The sequence below is a fragment of the Corythoichthys intestinalis genome, chromosome 16 (genome assembly GCF_030265065.1).
Source record: "Corythoichthys intestinalis isolate RoL2023-P3 chromosome 16, ASM3026506v1, whole genome shotgun sequence".
Lineage (NCBI taxonomy): Eukaryota > Metazoa > Chordata > Actinopteri > Syngnathiformes > Syngnathidae > Corythoichthys > Corythoichthys intestinalis.
The window spans coordinates 7,755,804-7,782,368 of NC_080410.1; the positions used below are offsets into that span (position 1 = coordinate 7,755,804).

Here is a 26,565-nt window from a genome sequence, read left to right on the forward strand (position 1 = left end):
TTTTAGTTAGAATTTCATTATTTTTGTGTACTTCTTTGCCCTAATATGGTCATGAAATATGTTATAGTACAGTACACGTAGGCTCCTGGGTGAAGACGTACTCGACTTACGTGATTTCGACTTTACGATGCCGGAGTCTCGTCAGGCGTTTTGTCTTCAATATCTAAAATTTATTTTTTATTTTTTTATATGCATTGCATACACAGTACCTTATTGTACCTCACAATATTTAATTAATAAGGCTGTTCTGCTCTTTGGTGAAATGTAAATGGTTATAATGTTGACTTTTGTTTTGTGATGCATACTTTTAATATTTGCGCGGGAAGCGTAGAGCGTGTATTATTTCCACAAGCAAGTAAGAACGCATGTACACATGAAGAAGAGTGCACGTGCAAACACGAGGAAGAGCGCATGTGCTCTCACGAAGAAGCTGCGCAGCTGAGTGAGAGCGAGAGGGCAAAGATTACAGTTTAGCTCGACGCCTAGCTAGGATTTAGCGCCAACGTTTTGGCGAGGATAGTACAGTGATGTATGATCAATGTTTTTGGATAGTTATTTTGAGATCTAGGGGTATGTAGGCAGACTTAAACACATACATTTTGTCCCGTTTATCCGAGATTGGGTCGCGGAGGCAACAACTTCAGCAGGGAAGCCCAGACTTCCTTATCCCCAGCCACTTCATCCAGCTCTTCTCTGGGGATCCCAAGGTATTCCCAGGCCAGCCAGGAGGCATCGTCTCGGCAGCGTGTCCTTTGGCTGCCCTGCGGCCTCCTCCCAGTGGGACGTGCCCGGAACACCTCACCAGGGAGGTGCTCCGGAGGCATCCTGATCAGATGCCCAAACCACCTCATCTGGCTCCTCTCGATGTGGAGGAGCAGTGGCTCGACGCCGAGCTGCTTTCAGATGACCGAGCTTCTCACCTTCCCTTTAAGGGAGAGCCCGTGACCATAGGTGAGGGTAGGAACGTCCCTCACCACGATGGACCGATGCAGAGTCTGAATCACGGCAGACGCGGCACCGATCCGCCTGTCAATCTCCGTTTCCATTTTTCCGTCACTCGTGAACAAGACCCCGAGATACTTGAACTCCTTCACTTGGGGAAGGACATCATCCCTGACCTGGAGTGGGCATTCCACCTCATACCGACTGAGGACCATGGTCTTTGATTTGGAGGTGCTGATTCTCATCCAAACCGCTTCACATTCGGCTGCGAACCTTTCCAGTGAGAGTTGAAAGTCACGTCTTTATGAAGCCAACAACACTACATCATCGGCAAAAAGCAGAGATGCAATACTGGGGCCAACAAACCGGACCCCCTCAATGCCTCGGCTGCACCTAAAAGTAACACTACTTTTACTTGAGTAAAATTTTTGTCAGCAGTATAGTTGACTGCTCTACACACCTCTGGTCAATACATTGGGAAGCTATTCCAAAGTAATAGCGAAAAGTATACGGTACCAACAGCGTTGTCAGTAATGTGTTACGAAGTAACTAACGCATTACTGTAATCTGATTACTTTCTTTCAGTAACGAGCAATCTAATGCGTTCATTTTTCCAATGTTGTTGCCGTATGTTGCCGTATGTTTGTAGCAACTAGCAACTGGGCGCTGTTTGTAGCGGCTGTCGGAATTTGGATGTTTGTGAATCGTTCTTGAATCTTCCACGGCCGAAATGCGAACAATCTAAGAATCGGAAATTTGGCACGCCTCTATTCATTTCATTAATTTTTGTTGTTTGTTTTATTGCTTTACAACTTTTATAAACAACATTTTAGCGGGTAGGTCTTTATTTTAAAGGGCAACTTCAGAATTTTTTACATTAGGCTTAATCTTGGAGTTAGCGGGGGTTTAATTAGTCGTTGGAGTTGATTTGAACAAATTCTGTGCAGTTTGTCAGTTATTTGTTAGTTTCAGGGCTCTGGAGTGGCTAAGCTAGTGTGAGTCAATGGTGGTTGAAATCCCCTCCATCGACTAATTGAACCCCCACTAACTCAAACATTAAGCCTTATGTGAAAAATTAAATTACATGCGATGACATTTTTATGTTGAGGCAGCAAAAGGAGAAAAAATGGTAAAAAGTAACTGATCAGTTACTTTAAAAAGTAACTGATCAGTTACTTTGATAATGAATTAATCAGTAAAGGAGGTGTAATCAGTAATTAAATTATTTTTTTAAGTAATCCATGACAACACTGGGTACCAGATTTTTTGGATATGTTACAGTAATATATACAGTGGGGAGAACAAGTATTTGATACACTGCCGATTTTGCTGGTTTTCCCACTTGCAAGCCATGTAAAGGTCTGTAATTTGTATCATAAGTTCTCTTCAACTGTGAGGGACGGAATCTAATACAAAAATCCAGAAAATCACATTGTATAATTTTTAAATAATAAATTTGTATTTAACTGCATGAAATAAGTATTTGATACATTACCAACTAGTAAATATTTCGGCTCTTAGTTCTTTTTTAAGAACCCCTCTTGTTCGCCACTCATTACTGGAAGTAACTGCACCTGTTTGAACTTGTTACCTGTATAAAAGACACCTGTTCAAATGCTCAAACAAACATACTCCAACCTCTCCACAATGGCCAAGACCAAAGAGCTGTGTAAGGACATCAGGGATAAAATAATAGACCTGCACAAGGCTGGGATGGGCTACAGGAAAATAACCAAGCAGCTTGGTGACAACGGTTGGAGCAATTATTAAAAAATGGAAGAAATTCAAGTTGACGGTCAATCTGCCTCGTTGTGGGGCTCCATGCAAGATCTCACCTCGTGGGGCATCGTTGATCATGAGGAAGGTGAGGGATCAGTCCAGAACTACACGTCAGGACCTGGTCAATGACCTGAAGAGAGCTAGAACCACAGTCTCGAATAAAACCATCGGAAACCCATTACGCCGTTATGGATTAAAATCCTACAGCGCACGCAAGGTCCCGCTGCTGAAGCCAGTGCATGTCCAGACACGTCTGAAGTTTGCCACTGACCATCTGGATGATCCAGAGGAGCAATGGGAGAAGGTCATGTGGTCGGATGAGACCAAAATTGAACTTTTTGGACTAAACTCGGCTCGTCGTGTTTGGAGGAAAAAGAAGGATGAGTACAACCCCAAGAACATCATCCCAACCGTGAAACATGGAGGAGGAAACATCATTTTTTTGGGGCTGCTTCTCTGCCAAGGGTACAGGACGACTGCACCGTATTGAGGGGAGGATGGATGGGGCTATGTATCGCCAGATCTTGGCTGACAACCTCCTTCCTTCAGTGAGAGCCCTGAAGATGGGTCGTGGCTGGGTCTTCCAGCATGACAACGACCCAAAGCACACAGCAGAGGCAACTAAAGAGTGGCTCCGTAAGAAGCATCTTAAGGTCCTGGAGTGGCCTAGCCAGTCACCAGATCTGAACACGATAGAAAATCTATGGATGGAGCTGAAAGTCCGTGTTGCCTGGCAGCAGCCTCGAAACCTGAAGGCTCTGGAGAAGATCTGCATGGAGGAGTGGGCCAAAATCCCTGCTGCAGTGTGTGCAAACCTTGTCAAGGACCACAGGAAACGTTTGTTATCTGTAATAGCAAACAAAGCTTTCTGTACCAAATATTAAGTTCGATTTTTGTGATGTATCAAATACTTATTTCATGCAATTAAATGCAAATTTATTATTTAAAAATCATACGTGATTTTCTGTTTTTTTGTATTAGATTCCATCCCTCACAGTGGAAGAGAACTTATGATACAAATTACAGACCTCTACATGCTTTGCAAGTGGGGAAACCAGCAAAATCGGCAGTGTATCAAATACTTGTTCTCCCCACTGTAAATGAACAATGAGCATTGAACATTTCGGGTAAAATAAATGTTGCCTAGGTATCATTAAGCGAGTTTCTTTATCCATACTGTATTGGTATGAATAAATCAAGTGGCTCCTGGATGAAAAAGAATTTCTCACTATACAGTTGGCCTGAAAATAGTTTAAAGGACTCAAAGACTGGTTGATGAGGGAAAAAAAATAAAGAAAACTTTTCCACTAATACAATAGATTTTAAATACAAACAACATCAGGAAACCCGCATGGATTTATTTTGCCATACTGCAAATTGTTCCCATCAAGTACAAAAAAAGAGAAAAGGCTTTCGGGAGCCTTTGAACATTGATCAACACTGGTCCAAAATAGCTTGGATATGCAAAATGGATTATTCATTTCTCTTCATATGAGTGTAGGGTGTCATCACTACGCTGCCCCACTTTCCAAAAATAAACTAATAAATAACCGAATGGGACAGTTTTTCTGTCATGGTCTGAAGACAGTCCCTAGACACATTTTTTCCATAATCACCTCCCAGATAGGAGAAAAAATAATTTTTGCCAACTGTCCCTGATATTAAGAATTCATGGATATTTAATCTAATCCCATTGTAAAGAACAATTTATCACTTTTAAATTTTTATTTAATTTCAAAAGACTTAAAGCAATATATTCCATTTCATCAAAGTATTGTATTCAATATGATCCATATTGTTTAATGGTTATTATCTGTGTCATCCGCTCTATGTATAGTATTTTGAGATGTTTTTTTCCACTTCATCCACTTCATATGTCATACACCCTAAGGATCTCACCTGCCTACGAGGTCTACCTGTAGTTTTTCATACTTTGTGCGTTTCAACATCTGGAGAGCTGGCAAATCAACTTTCTTCTCTCATGTGAAGGACTATCGGTGCACCACATTTGAAGGGAATGAAAAGGTGACCCCTCATTAGCTATGATTGGATTGGGAGAATGATTATGCCCAAAGCAGCGCAAAAATGTCCTCTTTCAAATATACAGTACCTGTGTCCACAAGAACAACACATAGAATAAAACACTTCCTTGCCTGGATTCAAGAAAAGTCGAGATCTGCGCTGGACATGAAAAATAAAGCCCACAGTGTTCTGCTACATCCGTAGTAGATAAGAACCAAGCCCTGCAGAGAATAGTTGAAAGTCATTCATCCAACTGCAAATCCCCACTAGGGTCAGAGACTCGGAGGTGTACTGGAGCTTATCCCAGCTCACTCTGGGAGAGAGGCAGGGTACACCATCAGTGAAATTGGCCCCCATCAAATGCAAATTTATATAAGAATCAATCATTTGTGCTGGGAAAAAAAATTGGTTTAGGCTGCTATCATTTTTAAGATATGTACAATTCTTCAATCTGAGGTCAACCAGTCCCTGTTTTGATTAGAAATGGCTAAAAATTTGTGTCAATCATTTATGCTTCGTTTGTGCTGTAAAAAGTTTCATTTGTGCTGCGATCATTTTTGAGATATTGAGATGTTAATTTCAAATGTGACGACGCCAGGCCATGCCGCGGCACCGATCCAAAATTGTGCCATTTGTTTGTGCTACATTTGTGGTCTTTTGTGCTGTAAACATTTTCGTTTGTTCGGCAATCGTTTTTTCGATATTGATATTATATATACGTGTATATACAGTATTTATGTTAGTGATGCACGATAATACATTTTTCAACCGATACCGATAACCGATAATTTCCTCCTCATTCCAACCGATAACCGATAATGTCAAGCCGATAATTCTATTTAAAGATTTATGTAAAATTTAAAAGTATACACACAAAAAAATATTACTGTGCAAAAATATAATTTATTGCTCTTTTTTTCAACATAAAATATGAACATGTCGTCAATTCCAACATCTAAATAATGACAGATTGTCTGACATTGTGTAATGGTAAACTTTTGGCAACAATTACTTACAGAGTAAATACCCAAGTTGCACAAAAATGCCTTTAAAAGTAAGCCATTCTTAACATATATAACATTAATACACTGCAAAACACACCTCCTTAAAACTATTCAGTTTTAAGTGTAAATCTTTTGGAAATAAGTAAAATTATCTGCCAGCGCTTCAAGTGTATTTCTCTCAGCTTTCTTGGAAGAAAAATAGCTAGCTGAAAATAATCTTAACAGCCTTATTTTAAGCAATACATTATTATACTTAATCCTAAAAAAAAAAAAAAACTTGGAAGAAGAAAAGATTTTGAATAATATTTGTGGCTACAGAATATTATTGTTATTTCATTACAACAGGAATGTGCATATTTAAATTGATACGTGTTAATAAGTGCCAATAAGTTTTGATTATCTACTGTGACTGCAATTGAGCAGACAAATAAATTAGATTAATTTGAAAAGTGATTACTAATGTTATATGCTTTGTTGCACACTGTGAAAATGATTAACTCAAAAGAGCGAGATGTCATGTACCCATTCTGCAGCGCTTTGTTTACATTTGCGGCACTAACGACATGCGCTTTACAGCAGCTAAACTGATACACGGCAGTACTATTTGGATGGAGTTGGAGCTCGCATCTCCGTGCGTGTTGTTTTGTGCCTGAGTTTTGTTAAGCCGAAAATAAAGGCAGCGTTACAAAGTCATCTGACCGCTCGTCATTTTACATACTGAATGCATTATTGGCTGCCTGACTTCATTTTCTCCATGTTTAAATTATCATCTAACCACTGTGCCGTCATGATAAGCTTGCTTACTGGACATCACTTCTCCAAATGTACACGGTGAAAATGTGATTGGCATGTTTTTCATGAAGAATGGTGGTCGTATAAACTGCATTATTTTTTTATCCAGGGCTTTGGCTCTCGGGTCATTTAGGTAAAAAAAAAATCGTATCTCGTCTCGGCGGCGGCTACGTTCCTACCAGATAATCCGCCCGCACCGGCCGGTTCGCCGCGGCGTATTCGGGGGCTGGCTCTGCTCGCACGCCGTGAGGGAACGCTCGAGAAACCGCGGTGTTGGCCGGAGGTCCTGAAGCCGTGGAACCGGGCTCTGCCCGCCGCGGCGGCCTGCCGGACCAGCCAGAGCGGCGGACCCCGTCGGAGGATAGCTACTTGCCGACTATCGGTCTCCAGTCGTGCCGGTGTTTAGCCTTAGATGCGAGTTTACCACCCGCCTTGGGCTGCTTTCCCAAACAACCCGACTCTGTATCGTCACAAGCCCCGTAGTTTAACTTAGTGTTTACAATAGCTTTAGCATTCCCGCTAGCAGCAGCAGGCTCATATTCGTTCCAAAAATCTTTGTGATGCAGTTTTAAATGGATGCTGGGTTAGTGGTTTTGAATGAGGACGCTTTCTTTCGGTCTTGTGGAACTTCTGCGGTACATGTTTTGAAGATGGCGAGAGCGTCGTTTTTTTAGTAACAGCCGCCATAATATTCAACTATTTCTTGTCGTGTAACTCCGCCTCCTCAACCCCTCCTCCCTCAGGGGCTTCAGAGAGGGGAGGGGTTGAGGAGGCAGCATGCTGAATTCTTCGGTTGCGCACATTTGGAGGCTAAATCAAGTATATAATTATCGGATTGCATTATCGGTTGAATTTTTTTATTATCTGGATTATCTGTGTGACGTCATAATTGCCATTATCGGCCGATAATTATCGGCGACCGATATTATCGTGTATCTTTAATTTATATATATATATATATATATATATATATATATATATATATATATATACACAGTGGTACCTCTACATACGATCGCTTCGACACACGAACTTTTCGACATCCGACGTAAAATTTGACTCGCCATTTGTTTCTACATCCGACGACATGCTCGAAATACGACGACAATGGCAGCACCGCAGACGAATGCACTGAGGATTTTCTTGTGTGACAAATCAACACAGGTTTCAGAAAAGGTTGGTACAGGTGGTGAAACAAGGAAAAAGTTGATGCTTACTTCGAAATGAAGATGCAAATGACAGAAAAATATGAGCGTGGGGTGGGCATCCGTGAAATGGCTCAACAATACATCTCCACGGTCCTCCGACGACCATCGTTCGCCAGTCTTTATAAATTAAGCTGACAATTCTTATTGTCTCCAAAGAAATCGCCAGCTTCGCCACGTTTTCATCATTTCTTTCACAACTTATTCAACACAAAACGCCTGCTGTCTGCCGCAATTGATGGTGTTCTCAAGAGAACATTCAAAGTGAAAGTGAAACTCAAGCTCACCGGTCCGTCTCTGGCACGTGAGCCCCGCGGTGCGTTCAGGTACACAAAAAAACGTCCGCCTTATTAGAACCCGATTCGTTACACTATTACAGGACTTATTATTATTCTTTTTATTACATTATTCCAATTTTGATTTATAATTTATTTGTTTTGCTACGTGTAATTGCCATTTGTAATAGCACCAGCAGTATTTTTTAAGGATTTAGTGCAGGTTTTTGGGCTGTGGAACGAATTAATGGAATTATAATGTATTCCTATGGGAAAATCCTGCTCGACATACGACCATTTCGACTTACAAACAAGGTCCTGGAACGGATTAACTTCGTATGTAGAGGTACCACTGTATATATATATAATCAGCAGTGTATCAAATACTTGTTCTCCCCACTGTATGTATGTATATATATATATATATATATATATATATATATATATATATATATATATATATATATATATATATATATATATATACATATACATATATATATATATATATATATATATGTGTATATATATATATATATATATACATATACATATACATATATATAGTGGGGCAAATAAGTATTTAGTCAACCACTAATTGTGCAAGTTCTCCCACTTGAAAATATTAGAGAGGCCTATAATTGCCAACATGGCTATACCTCAACCATGAGAGACAGAATGTGGGAAAAAAAAAAAAAAAAAAAAATCAGAAAATCACATTGTTTGATTTTTAAAGAATTTATTTTCAAATCATGGTGGAAAAGTTCATCTCAATACTTTGTTATGTACCCTTTGCTGGCAATAACGGAGGCCAAACGTTTTCTGTTACTCTTCATAAGCTTTTTCACACACTGTTGCTGGTATTTTGGCCCATTCCTCCATGTAGATCTCCTCTAGAGCAGTGATGTTTTGGGGCTGTCGTTGGGCAATATTTATACACTATATATATATGTACAGTGGGGCAAATAAGTATTTAGACAACCACCAATTGTGCAAGTTCTCCGGTAACACTTTATAATAACTATCCGTTTCCTAGTTAATAGATCATTAGTAAACTGTTAATAAATGATTTATTGTTGATTTGTGAAGTATTTGTTAACAGTTTGTTAAGCATTTACAGGGTGTTCTTAACCTGAAACAGTTTGTGTAGAAACGTTTCAAGTTTTTATGTGTAACGTTTGGCATTTCTATCTTTTCAGGTTAAGAAATGCCGTTCACTTAAAAAGAAAAGGCATTTTGATAAGGCATTTTGCAGGCAGCGCTCATGTTGCACATTTATGAAAATCTGCCACAGAACCAACAAATATTTGTACTTTTCTTTGTATATTTAACAAATAAAACTTATTACCTTCAACAGAAAGTGTATATAGTTTTATTAAGATCCATCAACTAGCATGGGCATTTAGAATGGGGTCAACCATTTTGGAACACCCTGTAAATTCTTATCAAAATGTTAACAAATACTTCACAAATCAACAACAAATCATTTACCAACAGTTTACTAATGATCTATTAACTATTAAAACGGATAGTTATTATAAAGTGTGACCAGTTCTCCTACTTGAAAAGATTAGAGAGGCCTGTAATTGTAAACATGGGTAAACCTCAACCATGAGAGACAGAATATGAGAAAAAAAATAAAAAAAACAGAAAATCAAATTGTTTGATTTTTAAAGAATTTTTTTTTTCCAAATTAGAGTGGAAAATAAGTATTTGGTCACCTACAAACAAGCGAGATTTCTGGCTTTCAAAGAGGTCTAAGTTCTTCTAACGAGGTCTAACGAGGCTCCACTCGTTACCTGTATTACTGGCACCTGCTTTAACACATTATCGGTATAAAAGACACCTGTCCACAAACTCGGTCAGTCACACTCCAAACTCCACTATGGCCAAGACCAAAGAGCTATCGAAGGACACCAGAGACAAAATTGTAGACCTACACCAGGCTGGGAAGACTGAATCTGCAATAGGTAAAATGCTTGGTGTAAAGAAATCAACTGTGGGAGCAATTATTAGAAAATGGAGGACATACAAGACCACTAATAATCTCCCTCGATCTGGGGCTCCATGCAAGATCTCACCCCGTGGTGTCAAAATGATAACAAGAACGGTGAGCAAAAATCCCAGAACCACACAGGAGGACCTAGTGAATGACCTACAGAGAGCTGGGACCACAGTAACAAAGGCTACTATCATTAACACAATGCGCTGCCAGGGAGTCAAATCCTGCACTGCCAGACGTGTCCCTCTGCTGAAGCCAGTACACGTCCAGGCCCGTCTGCGGTTCGCTAGAGAGCATTTGGATGATCCACAAGAGGACTGGGAGAATGTGTTATGGTCAGATGAAACCAAAATAGAACTTTTTGGTAGAAACACAGGTTCTCGTGTTTGGAGGAGAAAGAATAGTGAATTGCATCCAAAGAACACCATATCCTCTGTGAAGCATGGGGGTGGAAACATCATGCTTTGGGTCTGTTTCTCTGCAAAGGGACCAGGGCGACTGATCTGTGTAAAGGAAAGAATGAATGGGGCCATGTATCGAGAGATTTTGAATGAAAATCTCCTTCCATCAACAAGGGCATTAAGATGAGACGTGGCTGGGTCTTTCGGCATAACAATGATCCCAAACACACAGCCAGGGCAACAAAGGATTGGCTTCGTAAGAAGCATTTCAAGGTCCAGAAGTGGCTTAGCCAGTCTCCAGATCTCAACCCCATAGAAAATCTGTGGAGGGAGTTGAAAGTCCGTGTTGCCCAACAACAGCCCAAAACATCACTGCTCTAGAGGAGATCTGCATGGAGGAATGGGCCAAAATATCAGCAACAGTGTGTGAAAAGCTTGTGAAGAGTTACAGAAAACGTTTGGCCTCCGTTATTGCCAACAAAGGGTACATAACAAAGTATTGAGATGAACTTTTGGTATTGACCAAATACTAATTTTCCACCATGATTTGCAAATTTTTTTTTTTTTTAAAAATCAAACGTGATTTTCTGTTTTTTTTTTTTTTTTCACATTCTGTCTCTCATGGTTGAGGTTTACCCATGTTGACTATTACAGGCCTCTCTAATATTTTCAAGTGGGAGAACTTGCACAATTAGTGGTTGACTAAATACTTATTTGCCCCACTGTATATATTTACCATAATTTGCGGAGTATGAGCCGCTACTTTTTTTCCTAAAGTTTGAATCCTGTGGCTTATAGTCCAATGCAGCTTATTTGTTGATTTATTTGGGTTCGTAGGTAACACTTTATTTGACAGCAGCTGGAACAGTAACTGAAGAAAAAATTAGCCCAGAACATAACGATTACATAATAATAACACATTTGATTGTTATTTAAATCTGTAGCGCTGCAATACATGCTAGGAGGCATGTTGGACAACAACAGTGTTGACAGCAGGTTGCAGCAGAGATTGACTATCTCCCCCAAGGGAGGAGTGATGACCAAATGAAGCTTCTTGAAGCAATGAAGCTTTGAAGCCAATTGGTTCAAAGGTTCATGGTGGTTCATTTGGTCTTATGGCAGTTGTATGATGCCGCTGATAAAGTATTACCGGTTAATATCTTTGGTGTAAATATCCCATAATACAGTGAGGACAGCTGCGGTTTATAGTCCAGTGCGGCTTATCTATGAAGAAATGTCGTTTTCATGCAGTGTTGCCATGGATTACTTAAAAAAGTAATTTAATTACTGATTACTGATTACACCTCAAAAAAGTAATCTAGTTACTTTACTGATTACTTTATTATCAAGGTAACTAAGTTATTTTAAAAGTAACTTATCAATGACTTTTTACCAAATTTTCTCCTTTTGGTGCCTCAACATAAAAATAACAGAAAAATGTCATCGCGTGTAATTGAGTTTTTCAACATAAGGCTTAATCTTTGAGTTAGCGGGGGTTTAATTAGTCGATGGAGTTGATTTCAACCACCATTGACTCGCCCTAGCTTAGCCATTCAGGAGCCCTAAAACTAACAAATAACTGACAAACTGCATGAAATTTGTTTAAATAAAGTCCAATGACTAATTAAATCCCCGCTAACTCCAAGATTAAGCCTAATGTAAAAAATTCCCCTTTCAAATAAAGACCTAGCCATTAAAATGTTGTCTATAAAAGTTGTAAAGTAATAAAACAAAAAAAATTAATGAAATTAACAAAAATCCTACAACGTACAGTTTTCATAATGGGTCAAAATCATTTTTCGAACAGATCATTTGACTAGCACCTTGGAGACTTTGCTTTGCTTAGCCAAAACTATACCAGAGGAGGCAAGATGGATATTTAGAATTTCTTTAAACCTAAGCTTTCAAACGCTACCAACAACAATTTGAACAGTTGATTGAACTCGAGCAGTATATATATATATATATATATATATATATATATATATATATATATATATATATATATATATATATATATATATATATGTGTGTGTGTGTGTGTGTGTGTGTATATTGTATATATTAGTGATGCACGATAATACATTTTTCAACCGATACCGATAACCAATCATTTCCTCCTCATTCCTACCGATAACCGATAATGTCAAGCCGATAATTCTATTTTTTAGATTTATGTACAATTTTAAACAAAAGAAAATATTACTGTGCAAAAATATAATTTATTGCTCTTTTGTTTTTCAACATAGAATATGAACAAGTCGTCAATTCCAACATCTAAATAATGACATTGTCTGACATTGTGTAATGGTAAACTTCTGGCAACAATTACTTTCAGAGTAAATACCTAAGTTGCACAAAAATGCCTTTAAAAGTAAGCCATTCCTAACATAACATTAATACACTGCAAAACACACTTCCTTAAAACTAGTCAGTTTTAAGTGTAAATCTATTGGAAATAAGTGAAATTATCTGCCAGCGCTTCAGGTGTATTTCTCTCAGATTTCTTGGAAGAAAAATAGCTAGCTGAAAATATTCTTAACAGCCTTATTTTAAGCAATACATTTTTATACTTAATCCTAAAAAAAACTTGGAAGAAGAAAAGATTTTGAATACTGTATTTGTGGCTACAGAATATTATTGTTATTTCATTACAACAGGAATGTGCATATTTAAATTAATAAGTGTTAATAAGTGCCAATAAGTTTAGATTATCTACTGTGACAGTAATTGAGCAGACAAATAAATTAATTTGAAAAGTGATTGCTAATGTTATATGCTTTGTTGCCAACGGCGAGGCGGCGGCGGCCTGCCGGACCGGCCAGAGCGGCGGGCTCCGTCGGAAGACGGCTACTTGCCGACTATCGGTCTCCAGTTGTGCCGGTGTTTAGCCTTAGATGCGAGTTTACCACCCGCCTTGGGCTGCTTTCCCAAACAACCCGACTCTGTATCATCACAAGCCCCTAGTTTAACTTAGTGTTTACAATAGCTTTAGCATTCCCGCTAGCAGCAGCAGCCTGGTATTCGTTCCAAAAATCTTTGTGATGCAGTTTTAAATGGATGCTGGGTTAATGGTTTTGAATGAGGACGCTTTCTTTCGGCCTCATGGAACTTCTGCGGTACATGTTTCGCAAATGGCGAGAGCGTCGTTTTTTTAGTAACAGCCACCATAATCAACTATTTCTTGTCGTGTAACTCCGCCTCCTCAACCCCTCCTCCCTCAGGGGCTTCAGAGAGGGGAGGGGTTGAGGAGGCGGCGTGCTGAATTCTTCGGTTGTGCACATTTGGAGGCTAAATCAAGTATATAATAATCGGATTGCATTATCGGTTGAATTTTTTATTATCTGGATTATCTGTGTAACGTCATAATTGCCATTATCGGCCGATAATTATCGGCCACCGATATTATCGTGTATCTTTAGTATATATATATGTGTGTGTGTGTGTGTATATATATATATATGTATATATATATATATGAGGGGCCGTACAAGACATTTTTCATTCTGGCCCTCTCACACACATACATTCTCCTTTCACCTACATATATATTCACTCTCACACACATACATTCTCCTCTCACATGCATACATTCTCCTTTCACATCCATACATTTTCACTCTCACATTCATAAATTTTCACTCTCACATTCATACATTTTTACTTTCACATTTATACATTTTCACTCTCACATTCATACATTTTCACTCTCACATGCATACATTTTCACTCTCATATTCATACATTTTTACTTTCACATTTACACATTTTTACTTTCACATTTATATATTTTCACTCTCACATTCATACATTTTTACTTTTACATTTATACATTTTCACTCTCACATTCATACATTTTTACTTTCACATTTATACATTTTCACTCTCACATTCATACATTTTTACTTTTACATTTATACATTTTCACTCTTACATTCATACATTTTTACTTTCACATTTATACATTTTTACTTTCACATTTATACATTTTCTCTCTCACGTTTATACATTTTCACTCTTATATTCATACATGTTTACTCTCACATTCACACATTTTTAGTCTATGAAATGTATGTTTGTATAAATAAAATATATGTGTATAAGAGTGAATATATATGTATGTGAGGAAAGTATGTATGAACGTGAGAGGAGAATGTATGTATGTATGAGTGAAAGTATAGTGAAAACGGAAGGAGTCTAGTTGAAACGGAAGCCAGCTCTGATTGGCTAGCTCTGACTGGTAAGCTCTGATTGGCTGAGAACCTGACGCGGGTTACTGTTCATAAAATAACAAGGAAGAGGACGCACAATCACTTCGGCAAGCAGTTGGACTTTTGCAAAACATTTTGTCGACCCCAGAAACTAACTTCTTTGGCTTCCTGTCTCGAGCGGCGGCAAAGGACACAATCAACTGCACCCAACAGTGCTAATTATGACGCAGTTAAAAGTGAAATGAGAGACATTTTTAGACCGAGCAACTCTCGAACCTCTTCATCTGTCCAAGCGGGAGCTAATATGACCCGCTCCCAGACTACTGCGGTCAAGCCACCCTCCACTCGTAAAAACGAAGTCAAGCTAGCCACCCCTCATTTGGATCATTGTTTGCATTGTGTGCATTATGGTACTGCAACGCGCTGGCTTCATAATGGAACGCGGTGGCTTCACAGCGCTAGTCCCTTTATTGAAAAAAATAAATATGAATAAATAAAAAACGGGAAGCCATCCAAGAACGGGTCCACTTGAGAGAGGCACTCGAGCACCCCGAGACCCAAACTAAAGTATTATGATATAAAAAATAATTTAGGAATTCCGAGTAATACTACTTAGAAAATTGCTAGTTATTTCTGTCATTTACCCTTATTTCAAATTTTAATTTAAAAATATCTGGCTGATATCCCGGGACGGGTCCACTTCTGAGGTATACTAGACGACCCTAAGACTCGAACTAAAGTACTCTGATAAAATTCGGATGTATCATTTCAAAATAAAAGTACTTTGAAAATTGCCCATTTTTGCTGTCATTTCGCCCGATTTCAAAAACTGATTTTAAAAAAATGTGGTTGATATCCTGGGACGGTTCCACTTCTGAGGTATACTAGACGACCTCAAGACTCGAACTAAAGTACTCTGATAAAATTCTGATGTATCATTTCAAAATAAAAGTACTTTGAAAATTGCCGATTTTAGCTGTCATTTCGCCTGATTTCAAAAATTGATTAAAAAAAATCTGGCTGATATCCCGGGACGGTTCCACTTCTGGGGTATACTAGACTACCCCAAGTATTGAATTAAAGTACTCTGATAAAATTCTGATGCATTATTTCAAAATAAAAGTACTTTGAAAATTGCCTATTTTAGCTGTCATTTCGCCTGATTTCAAAAATTGATTAAAAAAATCTGGCTGATATCCCGGGACGGTTCCACTTCTGGGGTATACTAGACTACCCCAAGTATTGAACTAAAATACTCTGATAAAATTCTGATGTATTATTTCAAAATAAAGTACTTTGAAAAATAAACGTTAAAGTAAAAATGTATAAATGTGAAAGTAAAAATGTATGAATGTGAGAGTGAAAATGTATAAATGTAAAAGTAAAAATGTATGAATGTGAGAGTGAAAATGTATAAATGTGAAAGTAAAAATGTATGAATGTGAGAGTGAAAATGTATGAATGTGAAAGTAAAAATGTATGAATGTGAAAGTAAAAATGTATGGCTGTGAGAGTGAAAATGTATGAATGTGAAAGTAAAAATGTATGGATGTGAAAGGAGAATGTATGGATGTGAGAGGAGAATGTATGTGTGTGAGAGTGAATATATATGTATGTGAAAGGAGAATGTATGTGTGTGAGAGGGCCAGAGTGAAAAATGTCTTGTACGGCCCCTCATATATATATATATATACACAGCATGTTAATACACGTGACCCGTTGTGATGTCACTCCCAAACTCGAGCAGTATTTTCTATTCAAATGCTCTTCGTACGTGACTACAGTATTCTTCATTCTACATACAGTATGAGGCAATAACAAAATAGTAACGCACAGGCACTGAGGAAACTAACTTTAATCAGATTACTGGCTTGGAAGAATGAAAGCGTTAGATTGCTCGTTACTGAAAGAAAGTAATCCGATTACAGTAACGCGTAACACGTTACTGACAACACTGTTTTCATGTCAAATTCGGTGAGTGGCGTCTTATAGTCAGGTGCGCCTTATACTGTGTAAATTACGGTATATGTAATATATTTTGATAGATATTGCTTGAGATTTTAATTTCGTCTGATGACATGACTCGCAACCCCCCATATACTGTACTTCATAATGTATCCAAAGGGGTGCCATTCTTTTGTCATTGAGAGATTTGGTACGCTCCATCAGCCACGACGGGCGGCTGCGATTGACGTCATCACTCGAAATTAATATCTCAATATCTATAAAACACCCACAAACAGCACAAACGAAAATTTTTACAGCACGAACGAGCATAAACGAATGGCACCAATTGGGGTCCATTTTGAAATAAATGGGGGGCTGCGTTACGTCATCACTCTATATTATATATATCTCAAAAACGATAGCAGCACAAACTAAACTTTTTACAGCACAAACAAGCACAAATGTAGCACAATCGATTGACATCATTTTTATATAAATTTGCGTCTGATGGTGGGACAACCGATTGGTCGCTAGCCAATCGCAGGTCACAAACACACAAACATGCACAACTATGAAAAAATTGGTCTTCAATGAACAAAGCGTGCATGTTCTTGGAATGTGGGAGGGAAAATGAATACTGTGCATGATGAGAACTCAAGCAGACACAGTGAGACATCCGAAATCCACACAGAAAAGTGACAGCCCAGAGTTTAACCCACAACCTCAGAACTGTCAGACGGATTTGCTAACCATTTGGCCACTGAGCTGCCAAACAGATGGAAAAAAACTTAAACTTAAATGAAGCTCCTCAACGAACTTCAACAGTTGTTCAGCAACCAAGATGGTGGCGCAAATACACTTTCTTTTTTTTTTCAATTTTGTGAAAAAAGCGTATAGTTTCCAACAAGTCCACAATAAGATGAATTTGTGAATGCCAAACTACACATTTGTAGGGGTTCATTGCATAAATACTGTATACTGCAAACTAATAACGAATCAACATGATGATTTATAACCAAGTGAAGTAAAATGATTGTACTTTTAACCTGGACATTTTTTGGTTCTAAAATGCTTTAAAGGACGAAAATGTCAATCTGACTGACTTCTCATGAGGAAATAAATCTCCTTTTTAACAGATGTTAAATCGAGAATGAGCTGAGTTCAGAGTGAAGCGTTCGCAGTTACTGTCACCAAGAACGTTTACCCTGACAGCGCGCACACGACTGACCCAATTTCTGGGCCTAGTGCACCGAATGAATGACATTCATGCAGATGGCTATGAACTGCCAAAAATGTCTCTCTTTGCCTGAATACACACCAAAAGAACCATTTTTTTATCATCCAACTTTAATTTTCAATTCTATTCAGGCCAGTAGAAAACCAGCTACTTCCCAAGGCTCCACACTTTAGCACCTCCTTAAAGCCCAGGGCCAAGATCACAAGCATCCATGACTGTCACTGCCTGACTAGCCTAACAATCGGGGCCATCAGCAGCTCAAGATGCTCTCGTGTGCCAGACGAGATTAGCTCACATCGGGCCAGAGGCTTCCTGCTTTTTACCCTCCACCTAACACCCCGTCTATCATCACACTCTTTTTCTATGCCTGCTTTGCAATTGAACATCCCCAAACATGGCAAGGAAATGGCTGATGTATGATGTGCACATGTTGTTGAAATAGGTCGAAGTTTAATCAACTCAGAGAAATGTTGTGTACTTGTTGGTAACAGGCGCAATAATCTAATCAGATCCTTACGAATGCTGTATTCTGCCCTTACTAATCATTGTTATAATAATGGCTAAAGTTTGCCATCATGCATAATCAGTGTTGTTAATAACGACCGTTAGAGTATGACACCGTTTCTAACGGCGTTATTTTTTTTCAGTAGTGTGTAATCTAATTAATTACTTTTCCTATCTTTGCAATACAGTTACCATTACAAAGGATGTGAAGGGGCGCGTTACTACAATTTCGTTGAATGACGCGCCAGCTGTCTGATTTAATCACAACTGCCCGGGACAGCTCAGAGCGGGAGAAGGAAAGAAGGATGTGACACCGAAGGATGTGACACCGTTGCAAATGCGATGATAAGTGGCTAGGTGACTCAGAGCGTTAGCATAGCATTAGCATTTAGCTTGGCAAGCGTCATTTAAAGTCTTGGGCAACTTGTTTTTATATATATATATATATATATATATATATATATGTATATATATATATATGTATACAGTGGTACCTCTACATACGATCACTTCGACACACGATCTTTTCGACATCCGACGTAAAATTTGAGCCGCCATTTGTTTCTACATCCGACGAGTTGCTCGAAATACGACGACATGACAGCACTGCAAACGAACGCACGGTGGATTTTCTTGTGTGAGAAATCAACACAGTTTTCAAAAAAAGTTGATACAGTTGGAGAAACAAGGAAAAAAGTGATGCTTACCTTTGAAATGAAGATGCAAGTTATAGAAAAATATGAGCTTGGTGTGCGCGTCCCTGAACTGGCTCAACAATACAGCTCCATGGTCCTCTTCCGACCACCGTTCGCCACTATTTATAAGTTAAGGTGCCAATTATTATTGTGGTAACATTGCCAAGGAAATCGCCAGCTTCGTCACGTTTTTATCATTTATTTAAGAACTTATCCAACACAAAACGCCCATTGTCTTAAGCAGTTGACTGCTCTCAAGAAAACGAAAGTATTATCTCTACCGCACCGACCTATCTCACCGTGACGTCAGCTTCGCGGTGCGTTCAGGGACAGTAAAAAGTGTCCGCCATATTAGAATCCAATTCGTTACATTATTTACAGGAATAATTATTAATTATTCTTCTTATTATTATATTATTCTGACTTATTTATTTATAACTTATTTGTTTTTCTATGTTTAATTGCCATTTGTAACAGTGCCAGCAGTATTTATTAAGAATTTAGTGTATGTTTTTAGGCTTTGGAACGAATTAATGGAATTATAATGTATTCCTATGGGAAAATCCTGCTCGACATACGACCATTTCGACTTACAAACAAGGTCCTGGAACGAATTAAATTCGTATGTAGAGGTACCACTGTATTATCTCTACCGCACCGACCTATCTCACCGTGACGTCAGCTTCGCGGTGCGTTCAGGGACAGTAAAAAGTGTCCGCCATATTAGAATCCAATTCGTTACATTATTTACAGGAATAATTATTAATTATTCTTCTTCTTATTATATTATTCTGACTTATTTATTTATAACTTATTTGTTTTTCTATGTTTAATTGCCATTTGTAACAGTGCCAGCAGTATTTATTAAGAATTTAGTGTATGTTTTTAGGCTTTGGAACGAATTAATGGAATTATAATGTATTCCTATGGGAAAATCCTGCTCGACATACGACCATTTCGACTTACAAACAAGGTCCTGGAACGAATTAAATTCGTATGTAGAGGTACCACTGTATATATATATATATATACATATATATATATATATATATATATATATATATATATATATATATATATATATATATATATATATATATATATATATATATATATATATACATATATACACAGTGGGGAGAACAAGTATTTGATACACTGCCGATTTTGCTGGTTTTCCCACTTGCAAGCCATGTAGAGGTCTGTAATTTGTATCAGAAGTTCTCTTCAACTGTGAGGGACGGAATCTAATACAAAAATCCAGAAAATCACATTGTATAATTTTTAAATAATAAATTTGTATTTAACTGCATGAAATAAGTATTTGATACATTACCAACTAGTAAATATTTCGGCTCTTAGTTCTTTTTTAAGAACCCCTCCTGTTCTCCACTCATTACCGGAAGTAACTGCACCTGTTTGAACTTGTTACCTGTATAAAAGACACCTGTTCACATGCTCAAACAAACAAACTCCAACCTCTCCACAATGGCCAAGACCAAAGAGCTGTGTAAGGACATCAGGGATAAAATAATAGACCTGCACAAGGCTGAGATGGGCTACAGGAAAATAAGCAAGCAGCTTGGTGAGAAGGTAACAACGGCTGGAGCGATTATTAGAAAATGGAAGAAGTTCAAATTGACGGTCAATCTGCCTCGTTGTGGGGCTCCATGCAAGATCTCACCTCGTGGGGCATCATTGATCATGAGGAAGGTGAGGGATCAGTCCGGAACTACACGGCAGGACCTGGTCAATGACCTGAAGAGAGCTAGAACCACAGTCTCGAATAAAACCATCGGAAACACATTACGCCGTCATGGATTAAAATCCTACAGCGCACGCAAGGTCCCGCTGCTGAAGCCAGTGCATGTCCAGGACACGTATGAAGTTTGCCACTGACCATCTCGATGATCCAGAGGAGCAATGGGAGAAGGTCATGTGGTCGGATGAGACCAAAATTGAACTTTTTGGACTAAACTCGGCTTGTCGTGTTTGGAGGAAAAAGAAGGATGACTACAACCCCAAGAACATCATCCCAACCGTGAAACATGGAGGAGGAAACATCATTTTTTTGGGGCTGCTTCTCTGCCAAGGGTACAGGATGACTGCACCGTATTGAGGGGAGGATGGGTGGGGCTATGTATCGCCAGATCTTGGCTGACAACCTCCTTCCTTCAGTGAGAGCCCTGAAGATGGGTCGTGGCTGGGTCTTCCAGCATGACAACGACCCGAAGCACACAGCTGAGGCAACTAAAGAGTGGCTCCGTAAGAAGCATCTTAAGGTCCTGGAGTGGCCTAGCCAGTCACTAGATCTGAACCCGATAGAAAATCTATGGAGGGAGCTGAAAGTCCGTGTTGCCCGGCAGCAGCCCCGAAACCTGAAGGCTCTGGAGAAGATCTGCATGGAGGAGTGGGCCAAAATCCCTGCTGCGGTGTGTGCAAACCTTGTCAAGGACCACAGGAAACGTTTGGTATCTGTAATAGCAAACAAAGCTTTCTGTACCAAATATTAAGTTCGATTTTTGTGATGTACCGAATACTTATTTCATGCAATTAAATGCAAATTTATTATTTAAAAATCACACAACGTGATTTTCTGTTTTTTTGTATTAGATTCTGTCCCTCACAGTGGAAGAGAACTTATGATACAAATTACAGACCTCTACATGCTTTGCAAGTGGGGAAACCAGCAAAATCGGCAGTGTATCAACCACTTGTTCTCCCCACTGTATATATATATATATATTAATATGTATGCCATATCTATTATCACAATTAGTTTACAACTTCTATTAATTTTAGGACCAGGTGGAAGGATTATATCCCAACACTGGCTTGAAAGCACCTCGGGATCCCCCAGTCAGAGGTTGTTAATGTGGCCAATGAAAGGAAAGTTTGGGGTTCCCTGCTGAAACTGCTGCCCCAGCGAGCAGACTACGAATAAGCGGTTGAAGATGGATGGGATGGTTGGATGGACACAGCCACACAGACAAACTCTCCTTTATCGATACCTGTAGATAGATAGGAGAGATATGGATAATCTATCCATCCATCCATCTATCCATTGAAGGAATCTGCCCTTCCAGCCAGACCGCCGGAATCACGCCAGCCGAACCGCCGGACCCACGCTGGCGCAGCTGCAAAGGACCGGGCCAGCGGGAACCTGGAAATTCGGCCAGAAGGCCAAACTCTGCGCGTTTACTTTAGTGTTAACCGTTTGTACTGACTCCATTTTTACTGGTTTAAATAAGGCTCACCGAGAACAAGTTGACAATTCAGTCGGATTGACAGTGATCAAACAGAAAGGCGAAACAGGCACAGACTCAGGCGAGGAGGCAAACTCGGTCCAAGGTCACCATATCAGAAGTACACAAAAGGTTCCCGAGAAAAAATGGCAATCTTTAGTTAAAAATTCTGTCTCTTGAAGTCTCTCGCGGGGCGGGCCGCGGGCAGGAAGAAGGGTGTCTTTTGGATTATTGTCTGTACGTGGATTGGACAGGAGGATTCGGGAGTTGCGAGACTTGGTGGTGCAGACATGGGCTTGTCAGCGTCCATCTTGCTCAGTTAGTTGTATGACGTACGCGCTGAGCTTCCGTGAAGAATAAGAAGGCGTTGTTTATCTCTTATGCCCTATATTCTGCTTGTTTTCCTCAAACTATAATATAAGTGATATTCGTTTTATATTGGGTGTTAGAGTAATTCAAACAGTAAATATGAGAAACACTACTATTCCCTGATTGATTATATTAAGTGTGTTAGAGTAATGCAAACAGTTAGACTACGAGAAAAGGTACTATCTCCTACTCCATCCATCCGTCCGTCCGTCCGTCCGTTCACCCATTTATTGTTTTATTGTTTTTAGCCCTGAACTCATTCACTGTCATTGACAGCTATAAACATCAAATCTGTTTCAACTTGGAAGGCTGGCATTGAGTGATCATTTTTCACTGCCATTGACGACAATCCAATTCATTTAGTCCAATTTAATTCATTTTGAATAGGAGGGATCAATGAACAAGTGTTCATTTGCACTCTACCAGCCAAAATGGATTGGACATCTCTCGGTTTCAATGGCAGACAATAAGTTAATACTTAAAAATAAATATGATTTGAAAATCAGACCTTTTTTTTTTTTTTTCAAATGACGTGATCGGGTCAATATCTATTGTCGTATTTAACTAAACACAATGATAATTGCACACAGTAAATTGATTAAATTATGATCAAAAACTCACCTTAAATCCCCCTGGAGCTCTGTGTTACCTTTCGACCAAATAACGTATTGTTTCTATTCAACATTTGAACCGAAACATAGTTAATTAGAGGTAACTGTCAAATTTGAGGTGACAGCAATTTATTGTATAGTAGTTCAATTGGTGCAGTTATTTTTTCTGTCATATAATCAGGCGATCGTAGTTTGAATATCTGTTGGTTTGATTCAGATACTGAATTGCCCATGTGAGAGTGAATGAGAGTCTTGCTCTGAAATTGGCTGGCAACCAGTCTTGGGTATACCCCACCTGCTACCCAATTGAGAACAAGCTCTTTAGAAAATTGATGGGCCAGCACTGTTAAATGTTCTGGGTTTGGATCTTATCTGTGATATTTTCTCCAGTTACTCCAGCTTCCTCACATAAATTAGAAAATATTTATGTTATGTTGTTGGAATGTTATTTGTGTTTGGTTATCTGGAAATTATCTACTGCTTGCTCATAAACACATTTCATTGTCAATGACAATGACTGTTTATCTTTACAGTATGTGCCCTATGACCATTCATTTTACCTAATATCACCAATGACCCTGAAGAAGGCTACTAAATACCTACATTAAATTCCCCACTACCGTTGCTGCAGACCAAATAGCTTAGAGTCTGTGACATTACGAACGATCAAATTGCATATTATATGCATCAATGTAGGAGGTGTTTAATGAAAAATCATTACCTGACCGACATGGAAAACTCTCCAGGAGCACTTTCACTCTCCCGGACCAAAAATGCTCCACATTCCCTGTGTCTCAGTCGACTTTCTGCCACACCACGAGATATACGACCTGCAAACCACCTAAAGATTTGGGGAATAAAATGAATGTAGATCACACACAGTCTATTGCCTTGTATTGCATTTTTCATACTGAATATTTGCATGCAATGAACTCGAAAAATGAATAGTTCTATGATGCTTTTGTTGTGATAAAAGAATTCTCACAATAGCACACATCACTACTGTCAGAGACATAAAAAGGTTCAAGCTGAAGAAAAAATGCGATCATTTTGAAGATATTTTAAAAGACTGTTGCTAAATATGCACACATCAACTCTGTGGAAGCTGTATTTAGTTGTTAGTTGTAAAGCAGAGGTACTGTATTCCAGTATAAATATTAATGATTTTTTTCTATTAATTACATCATGCTACCTTAATAAACAGTATTTTTCGGACTATAAGTCGCACCTGAGTAGTCACATTTTTGGGGGAAATTTACTTGATAAAATCCAACAGATAGAACAGATATGTCATCTTGAAAGGCAATTTAAAATAAAAATACAATAGAAAACAACATGGTTCAAACTTCGATCCCACCTGCTCTTGACCTGCTACAACGATTTGACAGATTCTCATTTTACAAGCTCAATCTCCATAAGAGTGAATTGATGCCTTTAGATGTTGACAAATTTGAAATTGGTGATGTCAGCTTGTCTTTTAAAGCGAATAGTAGTGGCTGTAATTACTTGGGAATATCGGTAACCAAGCAATATAAGGGGCTCCGTGAGCATAATTTTAACAGGCTTTTGGTTAGGACTAAGACTGACCTGGTTAATTGGTTACTACTGCCTACCTCACTAGCAGCACGCGTTAATGCTGTCAAGATGACGGTATTGCCCAGATATTTATACCTATTTCAATGTTTGCCTATTTTCATTCCCGCTTCATATTTTAAAAAATTGGATTCAATTATTTCTTCTTATATATGGAATAATAAACAGCCACGTTTACGTAAAGAATTCCTGCAAGGGGGTAAAAGCGAGGGCGGTTTGGCTCTTCCTAATTTTCAGTTGTATTACTGGGCCGCAAATCTAAATTGTAAGGCATATTGGTTATATTGCCATCTTAAGGAGAATGGTCCCACTTGGGTGCAGATGGAAGCATGTGCATGTCTCTCAAATTCATTAGCCGCCCTGTGTGGTACGCCACTGCCTTTGACAGTTGGGGTATCGGGAAATAACCCAGTATTATCTCACTCTCTTCGGATACTATCTCAATGTAGGAAAAAAAATGGTGTAGTTGGTACTTGCCTTTTTAGCCCAGTGGCGTCGAATCATTTTTTTGTACCCTCAACAGTCGATAAAGCCTTTCATTTGTGGTCCATCCTGGGTCTTACACGTCTAAATGACCTTTTGTGAATGATATTTTTGCCTCTTTCGCACAGCTAGTCCAAAGATTTAATATTCCTAACTCACATCATTTTAGATATCTGCAACTTAGAAGCTTTGTTAAGAGTATCATACCGCTTTCCCCAAATAAACCTACAACAGTTTTAGATGATGTTATGTCTTTAGATCAGACAGAGAAAGGGGGAATCAAGCGTATTTTTAATCTAATTTCTCGTATGGTAGCTCCGTCTTTATCCAGAATCAAAGACCTGTGGGCACGGGATCTTCAAACACCAATCGGAGAGGGAGTGTGGTCTAAGGTTTTGGGCAGGGTACATAATTCATCTATGTGCGCTCGTCTTGCTTTGATTCAATTTAAAGTAGTACATCGGGTACACTACTCTAAGATAAGATCGTCCAGAATCTTTCCAGAAATCAGCCCTTTGTGTAATAGGTGTAAGCTGGAGTATGCAACACTGATCCATATGTTTTGGTTATGTCTGAGCTTAGAAATATTTTGGAAGGGTATTTTTGAAGCCCTCTCCCTAGTGTTAGGGGTCGGAATCACTCCTGATCCTTTAATATCAATATTTGGAGTTTTACCGGAGAGTCTGTGGCTGCCTACTTGGGGGTGTAGGGTTATTGCTCTCACCACCCTTTTGGCGCAACGTTTGGTTCTTCTGAGGAGGAAGGAGGCTGCCCCACCCACAACGTTGCATTGGATAAGGGATGTGCTGATGAACATTAGGCTCGAGAAAATCAGATACATTCTTCGCGGTTCTGAAAATAAATTTTATAGTACATGGGGACCTTTTCTTTCATTCTTTGACAACACCGCTACACAAGTGCAGGAATGCTATATGCACTGTTATATTGCTAATTTAGCTATGGGGGATGGGCAACAGTACGGTCGCTTTCCATGCTGCTCCTATTTGGTGGGACATTTGAATGTATTGTATTGTAGTTTGATTCTGTAACCATTATGTACTGGGAGTGATGGCACGGAAGAACTTTCTATGGCTCTCTGGACTTTTGCGATTAGACTTAGACTTTATGGTTGGTTGTGTTGGATAACTTGGAGTAAAATTTAGAGTGATTTTTTTTTTTTTTTCAGTTTGAGGAGGGAGTTGTTCTGTGTTTTTGCAAAACCAATAAAAAGAAATTTGAAAGAGAACA

The 26,565-nt window shown here is 38.8% G+C and overlaps 1 protein-coding gene across 1 annotated transcript in view; it reads right to left on the reverse strand.

The window, feature by feature from the left end:
- grapa (GRB2 related adaptor protein a) overlaps positions 1-26,565 on the reverse strand; it is a 117,779-nt gene that overhangs the window by 71,695 nt on the left and 19,519 nt on the right. The window contains exon 3 of the mRNA XM_057817412.1: positions 23,963-24,082. Coding sequence (XP_057673395.1) covers positions 23,963-24,082 — 120 coding nt within the window. The remainder of the gene's footprint in view (positions 1-23,962; positions 24,083-26,565) is intronic.